Source organism: Uranotaenia lowii, chromosome 2, assembly GCF_029784155.1.
Source record: "Uranotaenia lowii strain MFRU-FL chromosome 2, ASM2978415v1, whole genome shotgun sequence".
Taxonomy (NCBI): Eukaryota; Metazoa; Arthropoda; class Insecta; order Diptera; family Culicidae; genus Uranotaenia; species Uranotaenia lowii.
Genome location: NC_073692.1, coordinates 419,660,978 through 419,680,997, shown reverse-complemented (window position 1 = coordinate 419,680,997; position 20,020 = coordinate 419,660,978). Strand labels below are relative to the sequence as shown.

At 35.0% G+C, this 20,020-nt stretch overlaps 1 protein-coding gene across 2 annotated transcripts in view; it reads left to right on the top strand.

The window, feature by feature from the left end:
* Window positions 1-20,020, top strand: part of LOC129745951 (protein amalgam-like) — a 159,345-nt gene that overhangs the window by 2,197 nt on the left and 137,128 nt on the right. For both annotated transcript variants that reach the window (XM_055739351.1, XM_055739350.1), the window contains exon 2: window positions 8,361-9,428. In XM_055739351.1, coding sequence (XP_055595326.1) covers window positions 9,365-9,428 — 64 coding nt within the window. In that variant the 5' untranslated portion in view covers window positions 8,361-9,364. The remainder of the gene's footprint in view (window positions 1-8,360; window positions 9,429-20,020) is intronic.

Here is a 20,020-nt window from a genome sequence, read left to right as displayed (position 1 = left end):
GAATAAATATTTTTATTATAATTTTTTTGTGTGGGAAACATTTTGATGAGATTAAAAAAGATCTTCAAGTAGAATTTTGTTAGATTTATAAAACAAATTTCAATAACGCAAAAAACTTATTTTTCAATGTTTGAAATAGCAACATTGTTATGTTAATCGATTTGGGGTACTTTGTAGAACATTTGATTTATGTAAAACATTCCAGTTTCGAGATATAGCTAAGGAATCCAGTATCCCCAGAGATCAAGTATCCTCATTCTCCCCGAAGCGAATGTTCTCGTTTAATATTTATCCACACAATATTTATTTTAACCATTATTTATTTTTAATTTATTTTATCTTGTTCTTATTGAAATTCAATCGAATAATCGTGGTTTGCCAAATTTTTTCCCGCACGTATCCGGGCCCAGCAAATCCATTTTATTTTAAACCTGGTCAGACCCAGGCTTTTGATTTTGAAATATCCATCTCAAAATCCGAGCCATTCCGGGAAAATTGGAGCAAAACTCATGAGTTATTCAATAAAAATAAAAAAAAAACTCTCTTAATTCGCTGTCGACTTTTATCTGTTGCATATAAATAATCCAAAATAATTTTTAAATAACTTGAGCATAAACTTTCGCTTTCAAATGGCTTAACAAAAACTTAAAATAACTCAATTTGAGTTTTCCTTTTCATTTTGCAAATAAAGAAGGCTTATCAGATGGTTTAAAAAACAAACTGAACATGTTTTGAATCAAAAGTGAAAAAGTGGGACATTTTAATAAGTTTGAAATAGTTATAAAATGTATGCATGAATTTTATGTTTTGATTCTTTTCTGGATAAAATAGGGGGTGCTTTATAACCTGAATTTGATGTTTTATAACGTATGCATTACAAAAGTAGATAAAAAAAAAGGCCCGCTCAAAGAGTCATTCAAATCAAGGTTGCGTTCCTAGTGTGTGTTCACACCAAGGAGATCACAGAAAATATGTACTTTCACAAAAAATTTATCAAATTTTCATCACAGAATCTGTGTCACAAAACACAGAAGTCTGAAAAATTCACCGATTTCACAAAATTTGTCAATACTGATCTTTGTACCTTAAAAAAATCACATTTTCGTAGGTGATGGAAAGAATCAGAGAAATATGAATGAGGTATCAAAGAACGAAAGAACATAAGTCGTAAATATCATGAAATTTTCGAAAAAGATACAACGGCTCACTGGCAGGACTTGAACCTTCAATCTCCGCTTCAGTACAACGGCGCTATAGCCAATTTCACCACGGTGAACATGATGAAATCGGCGAACACGAGCAATCGAGCTTTTTCGATCAAATGCTATTGATCTCTCTTGTTTCTTAAACCGAAAATTTGATGACATTTACGGCTTATGTTCTTTTGTTCTTTGATACCTCATGTTTCTCTAATTCTTTCCATCACCTACGAAAAAAAAACAGAATTTAGAATTTTGAATGGATTTCTGGAATTAAATTTTTTGGCCAATATAAGATTAGAAATTTTTACTTTGAGTTTAAAAAGTATGATAACATTGTTAATTTAAATCGATTTTACCCAACTTAACTAAAAAAGACCCGATTAATCATGAATTATTCATGAAATTATAGGAAAATGCATCAAAGAAATTCATCATCGAATTTCTGGTTAAAATCACAGAAAGTCAGTTTTTTTTCTTAAAGACACAGAATTTTTTTTCTTTAACCTTGGTTTATACTCAAAGTATAGAGTTATTGATGTTCAACAACTTTCAACATTGAATAATCATTATTGAGGACTGCACCTTTTATTTGGTTATTTTGGTTTTTGAGCATTTTGAAGAGTACATTGCACGTGAATTAATCAATTATAGATTTCAAACATCTTGTTCTGTGACTTTAGTTCAAATCTTCCGATCCTATAAACTTCAAAGCAGAGGTTAAAATACAATGCCCAGTGGAGGACCTATACAGAAACGGCAAAAAAAAGGAATCCCATCTATCATTGTACTTCTGGATGTTAAAACGATTTCAACTGTTTTACTCAGGTAACATATAAAATTCCACCTAACTAAGTAGTAAAAAATCACTATCAAGTTTTTTTACAGTGATGAAATTTGGCTTCAAACCCTAACAGCCAGGTGTTTTGCTATCGTAAGTGGGTTCGTCCCACTAAAGTCACTTTGGTCTTCGTGGGCCTGTTTTGCTTCTTGGTTCACCCTTTGATCCTACATCGAGAGGCTAGCTATGCTCTTGTACTTACACTCTTTTTCCATTTTCCTCTCTCACCAGCTTCAAACTGGTACGGAAGACCCCGAGACGTGTGCCGATTAGGTAACGCTCTTGGTGCAAGAAAGATCTAGCTGAGTAGGTTCGGGAGACCTTTCAAGCCTCCTCACGTGTATGAGTTCAGATTAGGGTTACACCGCGCTTTAAGATCGCGTTTCTTTTGATTTGTAGTGTCTTACGAAGACCAAGACCTTTCTTTAGCTTGTCAAATAAGTTTGACTGTATCTTTCCTTCGTGCATCCTCTCTTTTGATCAGTATAAGATCGCTACACACCATACATTCTTGTTTCCATTCACCGCATTCTCTGCGTTCATGGTTAGAAGTTGCCCACGCCCCGACATGAACCTGGGGCAGACAATGATTGCATGTTCTGCCGATTCCTCGGTATCTACGCATTCCGGTTAATATGGCGAGCTGATGAGCTTAAACCGATGAAGGTATTTCCTAAAGTACCCATGACACGAAAGGAACGTCAGGTTGAAGATTTACCTCTGCATATTTCTGATCTACCCTGAAATTTCTGATCTAGTCTGAAAATACCTACCTACCTAAGGGGCCGGTGCCGATTGTCCTACGCATAGGACTGAGATAAAAGATTTCCACTACTGGCGATCCGGAGTCAGCGTCGTCACTTCCTGCCAGCCAAGTTTTTGGTCAACTGTGTGGATTTCTGCAGCCTTCTGGGCCTCTTCATCGATGCCTATCTGGGTTCCAGTCAAGCGCCTCTTTGCAAATCTCGTTTTCATCTCAATCCACCTCCGATTGGTTGGTTGGTCACGAGCAGAACTTCGGAATGGTGAGCTATCTGAAGCTTAACTCCCTTCATTCAGATGCAAACCCTTTCTACGGACACCGTTGCGAGGTCTTCTAACCAGATCCATTTTTCTCGTATTGCAATTTTTGTTTCTCTAACGAACAACATGGATTCATGCCCAAGCGCTCTACGACAACAAACTTGTTGATGTTCACATCTTCCGTGAAAGACGGCTTTGCCAAGGGATCTCAAACCGACGTAATCTACACCGACCTGACCGCTGCTTTCGACAAGGTAGACCACAAAATAGCCATAGCCAAACTAGATCGTATCGGTATTTGCGGCTCTTTACTGGAATGGCTCCATAGCTACCTGGTAGGACGGAAACTTATGGTACGATCAGGTGAATCATTTTCCAATCAATTCCCTGTCTCTTCTGGAGTACCTCAAGGGAGCCACGTAGGACCCATAATATTCCTGGTCTACATCAACGACGTGCTGCTGCTTCTCGATGAACCAAAACTGGCGTATGCCGACGACTTGAAATTGTTTCAACCCATCAACAGCCCCGAACATGTCAACATCTTGCAGAGCCAGTTTAACATCTTCGCCGCCTGGTGTGATGTCAATTGCCTTCCCTTGAATCGCAACAAATCTACGATAATTTCGTTTTCACACAAGCGGCTACCGCTACCGGCTGATTATTTTCTGGGATATGAGGCAGTTGCACGAGTTGAGCATGTGAAAGACCTTGGTGTGATCCAGGACAAACGGCTGGATTTCAAGATCCATACAAACTACATCGTCGATAAAGCTTCCAGATGCCTGGGTCTTTTATTCCGCATGACCAAAGACTTTCAGGATATTTATTTTCTCAAGAGTCTTTACTGCAGCTTGGTTCGATCGTCCTTCAAATATGCCTCGGCTGTATGGTGCCCCTACTACCAAAATGGCTCGGAGCGTATCGAGGCCATCCAGAGGCGTTTTTTGCGCTTCGCTCTCCGGAACCTGAACTGGCAAGACCCGTTCCGACTTCCCAGCTACGAAAGCCGCTGCCGCCTTATCGACATCGATACGCTACAGGCACGTTGGACCGCAACACGGGCCTCTATTGTCGCCGATCTGCTTTCGCCGAGAACCGACTGCCCCGCACTGCTAGAAGCACTTCAACTCAGCGTACGATCTCGAGGCTTGAGGAATCTTCAGCTCTTTGCTTCTCTTCGACAGAATAACTACGGAGCTAATACAGCGCTAATAGGTGCAATAAGGACGTTTACCCGCTTCTCCGATCATTTTGATTTTGACGTTTCGAGGGAATTATTCCGAAGAAGAATCTTTAGTGCTTTAAGTATAGTATAGGGTAAATTCTGTGTAATTGTTGTCCGTCTTCAATTTTTAACCTATCATTTGGATCAATATGTGATCTGTTGATGAAAATAAACAAATAACTACCACCTCGGTTGTTTCACCGGTAATCATGAGCATGATAATCCGACTATCTGCACGCCAGCTTGTAGTTTCAGCGTTAACACCTCATTATACATGGCATTCCAAAGCACAGATCCGAGTATGGAACCCTGTGGAACACCCGTTGTTAGGGCAGTATATCGTAACCCAGTTTCGGTTTCGTAAGTCAGGACTCGATTTTCGAAGAAGCTTCCTATTATCCTGCAGAGGGTATTGGGAACACGCAGATTCCATCAGGTTGTTAGCCATTATCTTCATCTGGATCACGAGTAGTAGACATCACATATTAAATAATTCTGATTATATTTTACTCATTTTTTTTTCTAGTTTCCCGTCTCACGAAATAACTAGATGCACATAATTCCTTAAATTTCACACGCTCAACTTGGTCTAAACATCTCGCTCGTTGCGCCTCTTTTCGTCTCGTTCCTACCGGATTCGTAGCGAACACTTGTTTTGCAGGGCAGTCGTCCGACATTCGCGCAACATGTCCTGCCCAGCGTATTCGTCCAGCTTTCGCCACCTTCTGGATACTGGATTTGCCGTAGAGTCGCGCAAACTGTGGTTCAATATCAATTTCTAACTCCGTTTTCCCTCATGCCGCCAATCAATGATGGTTCTTAAGACTCGTTACTCGAATACTCCGAGTGTTCGTAGATCTTCCATATTTTCATATCTCGTCCAATATCCATATCCATATCGAATATCCATATCTCGTGCCCGTAGACGACAACTGGTAAAAATGACCGTCATTTTTATTTTTCTTTTATTTATTTATTCGTTTATTTCTTCGTAGGCTTCAGTCCTGGATCTTTACTAGTCTTTACAAAATATTTAAGAATACGCCGATTTAATCTATTTTGGAATTGTTCTCTGGACATTTCTAGCTTAATTACATCAGTAGTTCCATATTCGGTTTGTTAGCTGGAACGGTCTTTATGCTTATGCTTTCTAGAAAACCAATCCTAGCAGCATACATAAGGCTAGATATTCCGGCATTTCGTCATGCCAACCATGGTTCCTTAGGGCGTATCTCAGAAATCCATGTTGGACTCGTTTCATTCTGTTTTAATGAACATTGTAGCAGTGATTGTAGTATGGCTGCCATACTATACTGGCATTATCGATGGCAGTTCGGATAAGACCAACATAATTCGAAATAACGATGTAAGGATTGTCCAGGTCGTGACAAATTCTACTTACCATTCTGTACATGGAGTTTTCTTTGGCAACGACTTGTTCGATATGTTTTCAAAAACTCAGCTCCGCATTCAACTCAATGTCTACTTTCTTTACCGACGATTTTCTAGCAATGATACTGCTGTTTTCGAAACGATATTCATGTACGATGTTACTTCCGATAAAAGGTTATCACGCTACAGCGCTGCATTACTCAGAAAACCTGTATAGTGCGTTTTGCAGAGTCTAGCAATCCTTAGGGGTTCGAACTGGAAGGAACATCTTCAGATCATCTGCGTATTTCAAAACAGTGATGTAAAGAAGGGGTCCCAAGTGACCCTTGCGGTACACCACTGTTAACCGAGAATACGCTAGATCTCGCATTACCAAGTTTCATAAACTAGACTCTTTCTGTTAGGTATGAACGAATCCACTACAGACAAGTACCAGTACCTATTTCCATTTTGACATAGAGCTGACAGGAGAGTTCAAAAGCCTTTGACATGTTGGTGAATGTGGTATCGACTTGTGATCCCTGGATCTTCCATTGAGTCGTTTGAGAAACAAATTCCGCCAAATTCGTCACTGTTGAACGCTTTTTCAAAAAGCCGAGCTGAGAGTCTGACATCTATCTTTCTGACCATGGGTAAATTTGATTGTAAATTATGCTTTCGAGCAATGTGGGAACAGCAGAGAGAGATGCTACCACACGATAGTTTTCACAGGCAGTTTTGAATTATTCTTTTAAATCGCAAAATGTGTGAAATTCGTGTTGCGTGATTCGAATGAACTCGACAATTCACTCAAAACCGGCTCACAGCACTGCGTTCCATCCATTGTCGTCTTGATCAGTTTGGTATTGTTTGGTTCTTGTCCATGATTTTCCATAGCCCGTCACGGTCGATCGTGTCGTAAGCGGCTTTGAAGTTGATGCATAGATGGTGCATAAGGACGGCAATTCGGGAGGATTTGCCACAATTTCTGGTCCGTCGTAGACCGTCCCTCCATGAAACCGGCCTGATGACTTCCCACGAATCTGTTTGCTTGTGGCGTTAGGTGACGTAGTAGGATTCGGGACAACACTTTGAAGGCGGAATTGAGGACTGCGATCGCTCGGTAGTTCTCAAAGTCACCCTCTTGTAGATGGGGCATATTACCTTCACCTTGTACTCCTCCGGTAGCTGTTCTGTGTTACAGATTCATATCATCAACAGGTGTAGGCTATTGTCGAACTTGTTCGGGCCTTTTTAGATGCGTTCAGCTGCGATGCCATTCTTCCCAGCCGACTTGCTGCTATTCAGCTTCCTTAACTTCACTCATCGTTGGGAGTAGCTTCTCTATGTCATTGGCTAGGCCGGCTACGTACCTTCCCCCATGGTCTTGCTCTCCTGTTTGTTTCCATTTACCAATCGGATGAATTTAATTTTTTTTTGGGTTATTGGAGAAAGTCCTTCTTCATTACAGTTGAGGCTATTTTATATCTTTTGAGAAGTGGAGACCAAATATATTTCTTTGTTTCTGGAGTATGAGTTCAAAATTTTTTATATCAATTCCATTTCAAAAAGCTTATTTCAAACCTTTTTTTTTTATTTTTGTATGAAAATTGAAGGCAGCAACTTTTGTTACGTTACTTTTTGTCGTATGACTTTAGCAATTATGAATTTATCATAACGATTTCCTAGTTTGGTCCATGATATTGCATTGTTCTTTCCGTATTGCTACCAGCGCTTCCCAACATTTACTATGCTGCGTATCTAACAGTGATTTATGGTGGAGGTGATTTTTTACAGTCAATTGTAACTTACAAAAAATGTTGTTGGCCCAACAGCCAAGGCAGCAGCAGTAAAAGTAGTTATTCGGGGGCTATCGTACTGCACCGTTCCTACTGCAAGTGCAAACAGGCAGGCTGCAGCAGTTCATTGTGGTTTATATTTGCAGGTTGCAGTCGATTGTTTTCATTCATCCTTTTGTTTCGTTGGACTTTTGCCCGCAATGGCTTTGTTTCTCGGCAGCCCGTTCCCGGATCATAAAAGGGCAAATGCACTCGAAACAGTTATTTATTTTTGCAAATGGTTAGTTACAAGTTCACTGCTGCGATACTGTTTACGAGACATATTTTGGGGCTGGGAACGATTCAACTTTTTTTTTCCTTCTTCTGTAAATTCGGTTTATTTTTTGATTTCTAAGTACTATTTGAATATTTTAACATTTATTGAAACATATTTCAATTTTTTCTATGTTTTGTTTCGAAAATGTTTAGAACTCTGTAAATCGATTGAACCAACTCATTTTATTTGTTTCGAGCAAACTACTGTATTGTGTGGTTTGTTTGCATTTGGTTTGGGTTAAACATCAATACGCTGAGCTAACCGGGTTCAAATGCAATTCATTAGAGTAAATTTACTTTTCAAATACGTATTGCTTTATATGCGGGCCTTAATAAAGGCGTGCATCTGGATCAAACTTGTAATCAAAATTATTCTCCAGTATTTTTAAGATCGTTGACTTATGTTGTGCTTTAAAACAATATCACTGAGAAGAGTTTGATGCAGCATTTATAATAAAAAATTACACCCTGTTTTCCTCGAAGGTTTACCCTCAAACTCACTAGAGCGAGTTAAATTCTTATAATTAAAAATTTAACAGCAGCCTCACATGACTCTAACCATATTTTCATTTTCCTCTCCACAGAGCGCAACCCCTCGGTGTGACATATTAAATTGGGCGACTTCTCAAAAGCTATACCCGATTGGGACTCACAGTAGTGCTGGCATGCAGAACTAAATTTCCAGGAAAGTGGAAAAATTGCACGAAAGGGAAAATTATAATAATAAATAAAAACAGTTTGGTTCCCGGCCACGGCGTGTGTATAAGAGAGAGTATCGGTGCCGTTCTTGTTGGAAGTGTGCTTTGCTTCCCAAATTGCAGTCGCTGTAAGAATCTTCTAGCTGAGGGTTCCTGGAAAAGAGTGAATTTTATGGCACTCCTAGTGCCGGTGGTCCAAAGTCTTATGGGAAGGCCTCGGTAGTTTCAAACTTCCTGAAGATAGGCAACCGGCAAAAAAGCCACGACAATCACTGGAAGTTGCCAGGGTGCAAAACTTCAGGCGCTTCAGCAGTACAGGTGCCAGGCAAAAGACGAGCAAAAGTGGCGCGCGCGAGTTCTGTGTCATCGTGCATTGTGTGAATTTGGCCCCAGGCCAGAAACTGACGGAAAATTTGTGTGTCTCCGTGTGCCGCCATCTGTTGGTTGTTGCCCGACTCAGTAGTTTAGTGAAAAATATCATAACAATAACCGCACACTCACAATAATCGTGGTTTGTAGCTGCTGGTGCTGCAAAAGTACATTGGAACATCCTCAAAAACGACAAAAAGGAGGTTTGAGTGCAGTATCGCAAGCCGGAAGAAGAAAGGATCAACAGTGCTAGAAGTAGGGAAGAAGCATAGACACATCGGAAGAAGCTGTTCCCCCCGGGGGGAAGAACAGAAAAGGAAGAAACAAGAAGCACAAAACAGTTTCCACAGAGAAGTCAGTGTGAAGGCAAGATATTGCCTCTGGGAGGATTATTTACCCAGCCAAACCGAACGAACGAACAACCCGAAAGAAAGAAGGACGCTCTGGAGCTGAGCTAGTTCCTTCAAACCAGCCAGAAAGTTAAGCACACACAACAACTCAAACACTAAAGGTGGAAAATAATGGCCGGATATGTGTGTCATATTTTACTATTTTTTCTCTTCTTCGCCCAGGAAACGGCTTACGGTAAGAATACGTTAAGGGTTTCTTCTCTCTTTTTTCATAATTTTTACGACCTTTCTCATCCAGAGAATTGTCAAGAGTTTTTGGTGAACAAATTCTTTATAGCAGGAATAAAAGTTTATCGGCTCATGTTCCAAACTCAAGGTGGTTTGTCTTGTTGAATAATAGATGCAAGTCTTGGCTATGAGAGTATGTTTGGTCCATTTGGAAGTTGTGAAATATTGTTTACTGGAACTTGATAAGAAGTTTACTTACAGTTTTGAAGTTATGATGAACTATCTAGTAATAAAATTCCACCTTCAGAATTTAAGTTAAACTTTATAAAACATACGTACGAAAGGAATCTGATGTACACGATGTTTGTTTGTTTTATATCAGAGTGTTCATTACTTTTTTTATTTTATTTTTTTAATTTTTTTGTCCTATAATTTAAATTTTTTTTTGTCTTTCAAAAAATAAACATCTAAAAAAATAAGGAAACTTAATCCCTAGAGTGACTTCATTCCCTAGCGCTTGAAACCAGCATGTTTTATAACAATAAAACATTTTAGAAAAATGTGCCAAACAGCAATGTTGTGAGCTCACAAAATTTCACAAACTTTTTATTTGAGTTTTAGAAACGTAAATTATTTTTTAATAAATTTGTCTTTATCATCACTTTTAAATGTTTCCAATGTCAAAAAATTATTTTGAAAATATTCATTCAATTTTACGAGTAGAATATGAAGTTAAAAGTTCCATATTGAAAAGTAATGGTAAACGCTGAACTTTTTTGGAAATATTTATTTAGAATGTTCATTTTTGGTTAAATTGATTCCTCCAAGCACAGAAAGCTATCAAGATACGTCACTTAAATAACAATTGAGTACATATTACGCATTGCGACAATTTCAGGAAAAAATAAAATCTTTGAAGCTCAATAACATTTTTAAATAAGTCCAATTGTGTCTGTGTAATTTTGCAGGCTTCTGATGAAATATTTATCCTATTTTAGGCTTTAATAAAAATTAAAAAAAAATCCAATCAATCAAAGAAGAATAAGGTGGTAATGATGAACTATTATTTTTGGCTCCTCTCGATCAAAATACCTTAAAATCCCATTCAAGCTTGAGACTCCTCGACATGGTCAGATTTAGCTGAAATTTGGCATGTGACCTTCTGGTAAGCTAATGATCAATATAAGCTTGAAGTGAGTGAGATTTATCCTTCTTCCTCTACTAAGATTAGAAGACTGCGGTTAATCAAAATCAGATACCACTTAACGAAAAAAAGGGAGACACACATAGCGCTATCTGGCGACAGAAATGGAGGTATTACTGTGATTTTTTCTTTCATTAAAGTACCAGATGTTCTGATTTTTCAGGATTTGAATTGGTTTTTAAGGACTGCTTTGAAAAACTCTCGAATTGTCCTGATTTTTGAAAAATGTTCTTAAAAATGTCCTGAATTGCCCTGATTAAAAAAAACTTAATAAGGATCGAATTTGTAGTTAAGTTATGAAACATCGGAAATATCTGCAATAAAATAGTTGAACCCATTGACCGATGGTTATCTTCGGTTCAGATGATATTTGAACGGTATTTTCCCATATCAGCTGCAGTCCAGCCAAGAAGATGCTCACCTTTGTATGTATCAAGGAGTTTTCATCACCTGTTTAAGCTTTGTTTTTGCAATCTAGTGATGTCATGAAAAATAAATCAAATGATGTTTTTTGAAAAAATCACCAAGTACCTCGCAAAAAGTGTTGATCAGAGGTGCTGTCCAAATGAATTTTCATATCTGTTTTTATAGTTTACGTACAATGATAAAAACATATAATTTGAGAAATCAGATTTAATTCCCAATTTTCATAAATCAGCACAAACATCTATAATGGCACCGATTCATTAAGCATAGTTCGTAAGACACAAATAAAAGTTATCGATGGAATTATGTTGAAGTTAACTTGGCGTATGTCAGAATCGCTTTCATTTAACTTTATGAAACAACCCACTATTGAAGGATTTATGTTGATTTTTGCTCTTTAAAGGTGTAAGTTTGAGCTTTTTTAAGTTTAGATAACCTGGTTGCAAAAGGAAAAAAAAATATATTAGTACCTAATATTAATCTTTTTCCCTTTCAAAAATTCACACCAGCCTTTTAAGTTATTCGAAAAACTTATTTCTGAAGTTTCTCAAACCCACATTCAATTTTAATTTCTAAAATAAATACAAATAACTTAACTAAAAGTTTGTTACGCTTGACTTCACCTGAAATCTTCCTAACGTCCTTAAAAAAATGATGCAAATTTGCCTCTTTGATGTAGACTATTTAGCCTTTTGTATGTTTTTTCTCCGGAACCATTTGAAACCATGGAATTTTCAAACCTGGTTCAATAACTATAAACATTAAAAATGTTTGTTGTTTGTTTCGATTATAGTCGTTTTACCATCTTTATGGCATTCGCGACTTTACCAACGGTGCATTTGGCGGATCGTTATTGAAAAACTTATTCGGTACAACTGTGTTCGATGTTTGCTCTTGGGCTTGAACTCGCGGACATCGGCTCAGGAGACAACAGACTTGTCAACTGAGCTATATCACAAGCCCTATAAACATTAATAAGAAATGTTTGACCTCCATGTTGAATACAATCTGTGTTTAATCTTCTTAGAAGTATGAAAGAGCTTTGATAAATGGTCAAACAAGCTTCATATTTTGATGATGGTTAGCCAATTTATTCATGACATTTTTTTTATTATAATGATGTGAGAAACATTTTAAAAAGATAAAAAAAGATCATCAACGGTAGTTTTTTGAAAAATATAAAAGAGAAAAATTTCATAACATGAAAAAAAGTTGACAATGAGTTCAAACTGCTTCGAAATTTTAACAACTCATTCCTTGGGCCATTAAACATGGGGTCAATCGGGACATGACCATAGTAGTGTAGTAAATCCTCCAAGATTGTGGATAATGTGAAACTTTAAAAAAGACTTTTGAGATAGTCTAGAAATAAAAATATTAATTTTATTTGAGTTCTTTGCCCCTGGAGTTAGGCACCAGCATCAACGTTTTTCAAATATACATTAAGTGGGTTATGAACAAGGTAATTACCGGGAACTAGAAAAATTCAAAAAAATCTACGTAGCAAAAAACCTAAGCACTAAATTTTTTTGTAAAGGATGAAAGCTGACGCATTTTAATTGTTGAGTAGTTTCGAGGTTTTCAATAAACATGTATCAGGTCAGGTATCAGAAAGGGGGTAGGCTTGATAGTGGCACGTTATCCAAACAAACGGGAAAATTGTGCCTAGCCTTTTTTTCGCAGATTTCATCATATACCTGAGAAACCTGAAAAACATAAAAGGATTAGAAAATAAATAAATATATCAGGATATACTTATATCAGGATAGGCAAGAGTACATAAAAACTTTCTAGCAATCGAAAAACAGGTGTATATGAGCTAAAAGAATCATACATTATTGATTCACAACTAAATGATGAAAGCTGAACGCATTTTAATTATTGAATAGTTTCGAGGTTTTCAATAAACATGTAACTGTTCCTATTCATCTGTTCAAATAAAGTAAGGGCCTGAATTAAAACTCATTTTTAATGTCAATTCTTAGGAAAATGTTCGATACAAGTCTATGATTTTGAATTGTTTAATTTTTGTGGTTGGTTCTTGTATCTGCATAATACAATATCATTCAAATGTGTTAAAAAAGACATCAAAAATCAAAATTACGTAAATTAACACTATCAGTAGATCATCAAAAAACATTTACAAAAAAAATGGAGGTAATTAACCTTTTTTCTTTTTTACAAAAACTCATCTCTCTTCATCGGAAACTTTTCAAATTAGCTCACATTTGGCAAGAATTTTAGAAATTGCATTAAAACTATCCCTGAGAGTTCGGTTGTAACCCGAAGAAAAATGAAGAATTGAAACCAGACTAGGCACCAGTGTTTTTTAACATTATGTTGTGGACTCATAGTCTAAAAGGGAATAATTTATTCGAAAGGTCATTTGTAAAAGAAATAAAATAATTGATCTTAATAGAGGAAAGATTGGTGCACAAAATGAAAATATCTTGCAGTCATAATAGCTTAAATAGTATCCGTTATAAAAGTTTTGGTGCTCAAACTAGTGCTGTACGGAAAATTTTTATATTCACAGTATGTAACTTTGTCATATTTGAAAGGAAAATGTATTAGATTTTCAATAAAGGTTTTTTTTTAAGAAATTTAAATTCAAATGTTCAACATGAAAAATAAAAACTGAGCTTTATAAAATGTTAAAAAGTGCCATCTACATCAACCTTATTGTGTTGAAATTTTCACCTGTAAACACCAAAATGGGCCATTAAGTCTTTTCATATATATGACAGAAACAATGACATAAAATCTATATATTTTGCATTGAAAACTTACAATTTTAGACATTTCTAGAAAAAAATGGGTAAAAATTACTCTAAATATCCACACGTTTAATTGAGTTGAGTTAGGTTTGTACTCGAAGTATTTTTCACATTTTTAAACCTTTTTGTACTGTTCAATTTAAATTATTTAAACGGATTCATAGTTCACGAAGAAAAAGGTTATAACTTTGCAAAATTAATGAATTTAAAGAATGATATGCAAAGTAAGAAACACTTGAAGAAAAAAAATCTGGATTTTTCGACATTCCAATGCCATAATTTAATTCATGTAAAATTTTTTTTCTTATTCCTTTTTTGAATATATAAAAATATTGATTAATTCTCCAGAGAGTTTTTTAAACAAAAAGTTGTATGTGATTTGCAGCTTATTTAAAAATTTTCGTTGGGTTCGTAACTCATTTTATAACACTTTATCTAGTCTTATATATGAAAATGGAGGCGTTTTTTGTGACACCATCAGGTTAAAATGGACGGTCGGAATGAAATGAAATTTGGTATTCGAAGGTTTTTTTTTTGGTTAAAAGATAGTTTATAGTATAGAGTAGAGATGTACCGAATAGTGGTATTCGGCGAACGGCCGAATACCGAATATTGACCATTTCAACTATTCGGCCAAACGAATATTCGGCCGAAAACTCGGTGGAATAATCTGGTAATTTTCAATAGAAATACTTCTATTTCTATAGCTATTTTTAATAGCTTCTTTAATAGCTTTAATAGCTTCTAGGACGTTTATCACAAAAGAGATTTGATTGGAAATCTGGGACAAAACATGTCAGAACATGTGTTAAGCTATTTGAAGTTGCTTTTTCAATGGAATTAGATGAATGATTAATTTTTGCTCGATGTCACAAAATAGTTGCCAAAAAGAACGATGATTTTAAACATTAAGCATACAATATTTTCTACGACCCGTATCCACACGCCCGGGTCTGAACGATTTCTTGAAAAACTTTAAAAAAAAAGGAAAATCTGAACAGAAACTAGGCGTTATTCTCAAACATACAAGAGAAAAAAGAAATAAAATAACTTGAAACTTATAATTACAGCAAATTTTCTCTAAAAAATCGTTTTGTAACAGAAAATCAAAAAAAAAATCAAGGAGATAAGTGATTTTTTTATTTCTGAATAAACACAAGGTAAAATCCAGAAAATTAAAAAAAACATGTTACCCGTCCGGTCAGATTTAACTTTTCTCTAATTCATTATTTGGTATATTAGCAAGCCTGGATATATTAAGAAAGTTTAGAATAAATGATAATCAATGTATGAAGCTTTCTATAGTGAAAAATACACTGAAAGATCTAAAATGTTTTTCTGAAATCATAAGTTTCAACATCAGTTGAAAATTTTGAGAAATCTGTTTTTGTTTAAATTTTAAAAAAATAAATATTCGGCCTATTCGACCTATTCGGCCGAATACCTAGCTCAACTATTGGGTGAGCCGAATATTCGGCTTAACGGTTTTTTGGCGGTATTCGGCGCCGAATATTCGGCCGAATATTCGGTACATCTCTAGTATAGAGAATCTAACTTTTTATTAAAGGGGGCTTCCATATAAAATCATCTCCTTCTGCGATCTTGTATACTAGAATGGAGGCGTTTTCTTTACAACACCATCACGTATAATGAAAGAGTCGGAATAAAAGGAATAGTCATCTGTGTATAATATTCTCGAGGATCTCTCTTTTTTTGGAAGGAGGGCTCTCATACAAAGTCAACTTGAAACGGGACACAACTCGAACATTTTGATGATGATTTTAATAAAAATTGATTCGAGAGCACGTAGAAGTTAAAGACGTGTAGATGAACGTCAAAATTTTCCAACGATTTTTTAAGTTAAAGATAAAACGAAGTTAAACGAGTCAGCTAGTATTTTATAATACAAAAACGCTTAATAACTCTGTAAGTTTTGTTTTTTTTAATTCAATAGGCCTGTTGAGTAATTGAACAAAATGGTGAGCAAATATTTTCAAATTTTAAAGAAGTATTTTGATAATGAGCCAAAAGTATATGTTTTTTTTATAATAATTTGATTTGACGGAGTGTCGCGATTGCTCACTTCGCAAAACATCGCAACGGGACTCCATCGGATTTTTTCTGGCTTTTTAAATCAAAAATTCTGGACGAATCAAAAAGAGATGTTAAAACTGCATCTTTTGTTTTTGTTTATTTTTTTTTTACTTATTTGGAAGCACTGCAGGCGAAGAAATTATTTCACAACCAGGCTGCATCCACCAGGATATCCAATGTACCCAGTAGCATCTCCTTGCGAGTTCCGGGCCAGCTGTGAAAAAGAAACATCCAAAAGAAAAATCACAAGGAAACCTGATGATAAATAATATACCACCTCAACGAGATTATCTGGCTCTCGGAATGAGATATGTTTGCTCTGTTAGCGATTTTTCCACTACCTTGTGTAAGTTGGTTGGTAAATCAGTGAAGGTTTTTTTTACGTTTTCTGCTTGTGGCATGGTTAAATGTTGCTCTTCTATTTGAACGATTCAAAACTAAACAAAAATATGTAGTTTTTTTAAAGTAATTATGGTAATTTCCACTGTTCAAAGCCTTCAATTTGACATTTTTTTTTATTTGACAACTTTGACAATTTTGAAAATTTTGAAACTGGACAATTTTAAGAGTTTTGAAGAAATTTACCATTTTGATACAAACAGTTATAATTTGATGATAGATATTATGATATCATTTCTATCTCAATTGATAAATATGTAACATTAAAAAATTTAATAATCTTGAGATATCTTTCAAATTACTGAACGGGTTGGATTAATTAAGTGAAGACTTATTGTTCGTACTCGTTAGAGGAGGTGATGAATGGTTTGTAGATCGTACTAAATGTGCAAATAATTTTTTTTTTGTCGATAATTTTGGTCAGCCTTGTAAGACATCGTTTTTTTTAATAAAAACTTCAAACGTGCCGAGAAAGATTCAGACTCATTGTAGAATTTTAGCGAAATTAAACAAATGGTATACCTCCCAAAACAAAAGAAATTGGTAGAAAAATCTAATTAAACAAATGGTATACCTCCCAAAACAAAAGAAATTGGTAGAAAAATCTTCGACTTTTGTTCCAAAGTAATATGAAAAGGACTTGGTTCAACATGTCAGTTGAACTTTTCGTGAAACTTACCTGTGCTGCTGCTTCTATTCTGGCACCCATTAGAATATGGTGAATGAATGAATAAAAAAAAACATCCCTCAACAATGGGACAGAAAAAAAAGTCACGCAGAAATTGTTATGCGCCATTATTGTTCCAACCCGACGAGAGATCCATTGTTGCTGCTAAAAGGTGGAATAATGGGTGAAGGAAACTGCACTTTGCTTGCAATTTTACCGGGATTTTTTCATCGTTCTGGAACTTCTTCCATCTTCTCCGTTATCGCCTTTCATCAGCAGCAGCAACAGCAAAATGGATCCCATTTGGTGAACACTAACTGGAACAGCTTAGCCCAGAAACAGGAACAAATGATGTCCCACTTAAGCCCGTCAACCCTTGTTAGAGACTTAGGTTTATGCTGGAATGGGCGAGAAGCTTCGTCAGTTATGCCTCTCTTGGTGACAATCATTGTCACACTTGATGCTGCTGTTGCGAGACTCCTTTCCTTAGCTTAGGGAAAATCTTTGCTGAATGGAACTACTTATGGTTTATGTAAGTGCTTTCAGGTTCTTTTTTTCGTCACTCTTGTCAAGACACGAAAGTGGATAATGTGATATAATTTTCTGCATCTTCTCTGGATTGGAAAGAGCCGACAGCAGTTTTGACAAGAAACTTTTTCCTCAAGTCGTATTGTCAGGATTATAGTTTTTGTAGTTCAGTGTGCTAAGTTCTAAGTTTCGCATGGTTAAATACCCCTTGGGATTGACTTGGTTTGTTTCTTATGGAATTTTTTTTTTAAACCACAACTTTATAGGAAATTTAATTTGATCTTCAACCGGAAAAAACTGCAAGCATATAAATTTCCTTTAAATACTGTTATAGTTTCTTGTCACGCGTTCACCTGCCGGCTATTCATTAAATCTTGGGAGGTTATATTCTGAAGACAAAACTTTCCCTTGTCCAGCAGCCTGCAGGCAGAATGCTCCTGATTTTTCCTCCATTCTTTGGTACCGGCTTGATGATTTCGTTTTTTTCTACCATTTTCCCGCAAGACGAACGACGAGATGAACATCGACCCGGACACGGAAATCTCCAGAGCCAAACCGAAGTGGAGATTCGTGGGAAAAGAAAAAAAAGCAACGGTTTGAACGAATGTTTACCAACTACAGCCCGGTTTATTATTATATTCTTCAAAGGATAAGCAGCACAAAAAAACTTTGCGATCAAAACAAAAGCAGCCCGTGGGCCAAAATATAATATGATTTTTCTTCCTGCAGATTATCCTGTTGAAGGTGGAGAAAGAAAATCATGTTTCAAACCGCCGGGTCCGACATTATTAAACTTCGAAGAAGTTTTTCTTTGTTTACAGAAACATGATTATAGTTTTTATCTGTTTCGAAGAGAGTTTTTGATTTTCAAACTTGAAACAGAATTCCATCGATTTGATTTCAAAAAAAGATCAAATTCAGTAGCACAATATTCTAAAACACAAAAAAACGTGAGGAACCAAGCATATCAATGAGATTTAAGCTTTGTCATAAATTGTCAAAATTGTCAAAATTGTCAAAATTTACAAAATTGTCAAAATTGTCAAAATTGTCAAAATTGTCAAAATTGTCAAAATTGTCAAAATTGTCAAAATTGTCAAAATTGTCAAAATTGTCAAAATTGTCAAAATTGTCAAAATTGTCAAAATTGTCAAAATTGTCAAAATTGTCAAAATTGTCAAAATTGTCAAAATTGTCAAAATTGTCAAAATTGTCAAAATTGTCAAAATTGTCAAAATTGTCAAAATTGTCAAAATTGTCAAAATTGTCAAAATTGTCAAAATTGTCAAAATTGTCAAAATTGTCAAAATTGTCAAAATTGTCAAAATTGTCAAAATTGTCAAAATTGTCAAAATTGTCAAAATTGTCAAAATTGTCAAAATTGTCAAAATTGTCAAAATTGTCAAAATTGTCAAAATTGTCAAAATTGTCAAAATTGTCAAAATTGTCAAAATTGTCAAAATTGTCAAAATTGTCAAAATTGTCAAAATTGTCAAAATTGTCAAAATTGTCAAAATTGTCAAAATTGTCAAAATTGTCAAAATTGTCAAAATTGTCAAAATTGTCAAAATTGTCAAAATTGTCAAAATTGTCAAAATTGTCAAAATTGTCAAATTGTCAAAATTGTCAAAATTGTCAAAATTGTCAAAATTGTCAAAATTGTCAAAATTGTCAAAATTGTCAAAATTGTCAAAATTGTCGAAATTGTCAAAATTGTCAAAATTGTCAAAATTGTCAAAATTGTCAAAATTGTCAAAATTGTCAAAATTGTCAAAATTGTCAAAATTGTCAAAGTTTTCAAAATTGTCAATATTGTCAAAATTTTCAAAATGGTCAAAATTGTCAAAATTGTCAAAATTGTCAAAATTGTCAAAATTGTCAAAATTGTCAAAATTGTCAAAATTGTCAAAATTGTCAAAATTGTCAAAATTGTCAAAATTGTCAAAATTGTCAAAATTGTCAAAATTGTCAAAATTGTCAAAATTGTCAAAATTGTCAAAATTGTCAAAATTGCCAAAATTGTCAAAATTGTCAAAATTGTCAAAATTGTCAAAATTGTCAAAAATGTCGAAATTGTCAAAATTGTCAAAATTGTCAAAATTGTCAAAATTGTCAAAAGTGTCAAAATTGTCAAAATTATCAAAATTCTTAACATTTTTGACATTTTTGATATTTTTGACATTTTTAAAATTTTTGAAAATTTTGACAATTTTGACAATTTTAAAAAATGTCAAAAATGTCAAAAATGTCAAAAAGTCAAAAAGTCAAAAAGTCAAAAAGTCAAAAATGTCAAAAATGTCAAAAATGTCAAAAATGTCAAAAATGTCAAAAATGTCAAAAATGTCAAAAATGTCAAAAATGTCAAAAATGTCAAAAATGTCAAAAATGTCAAAAATGTCAAAAATGTCAAAAATATCAAAAATGTCAAAAATGTCAAAAATGTCAAAAATGTCAAAAATATCAAAAATGATTAAAATGTAAAAAATGTCAGAAATGACAAAAAT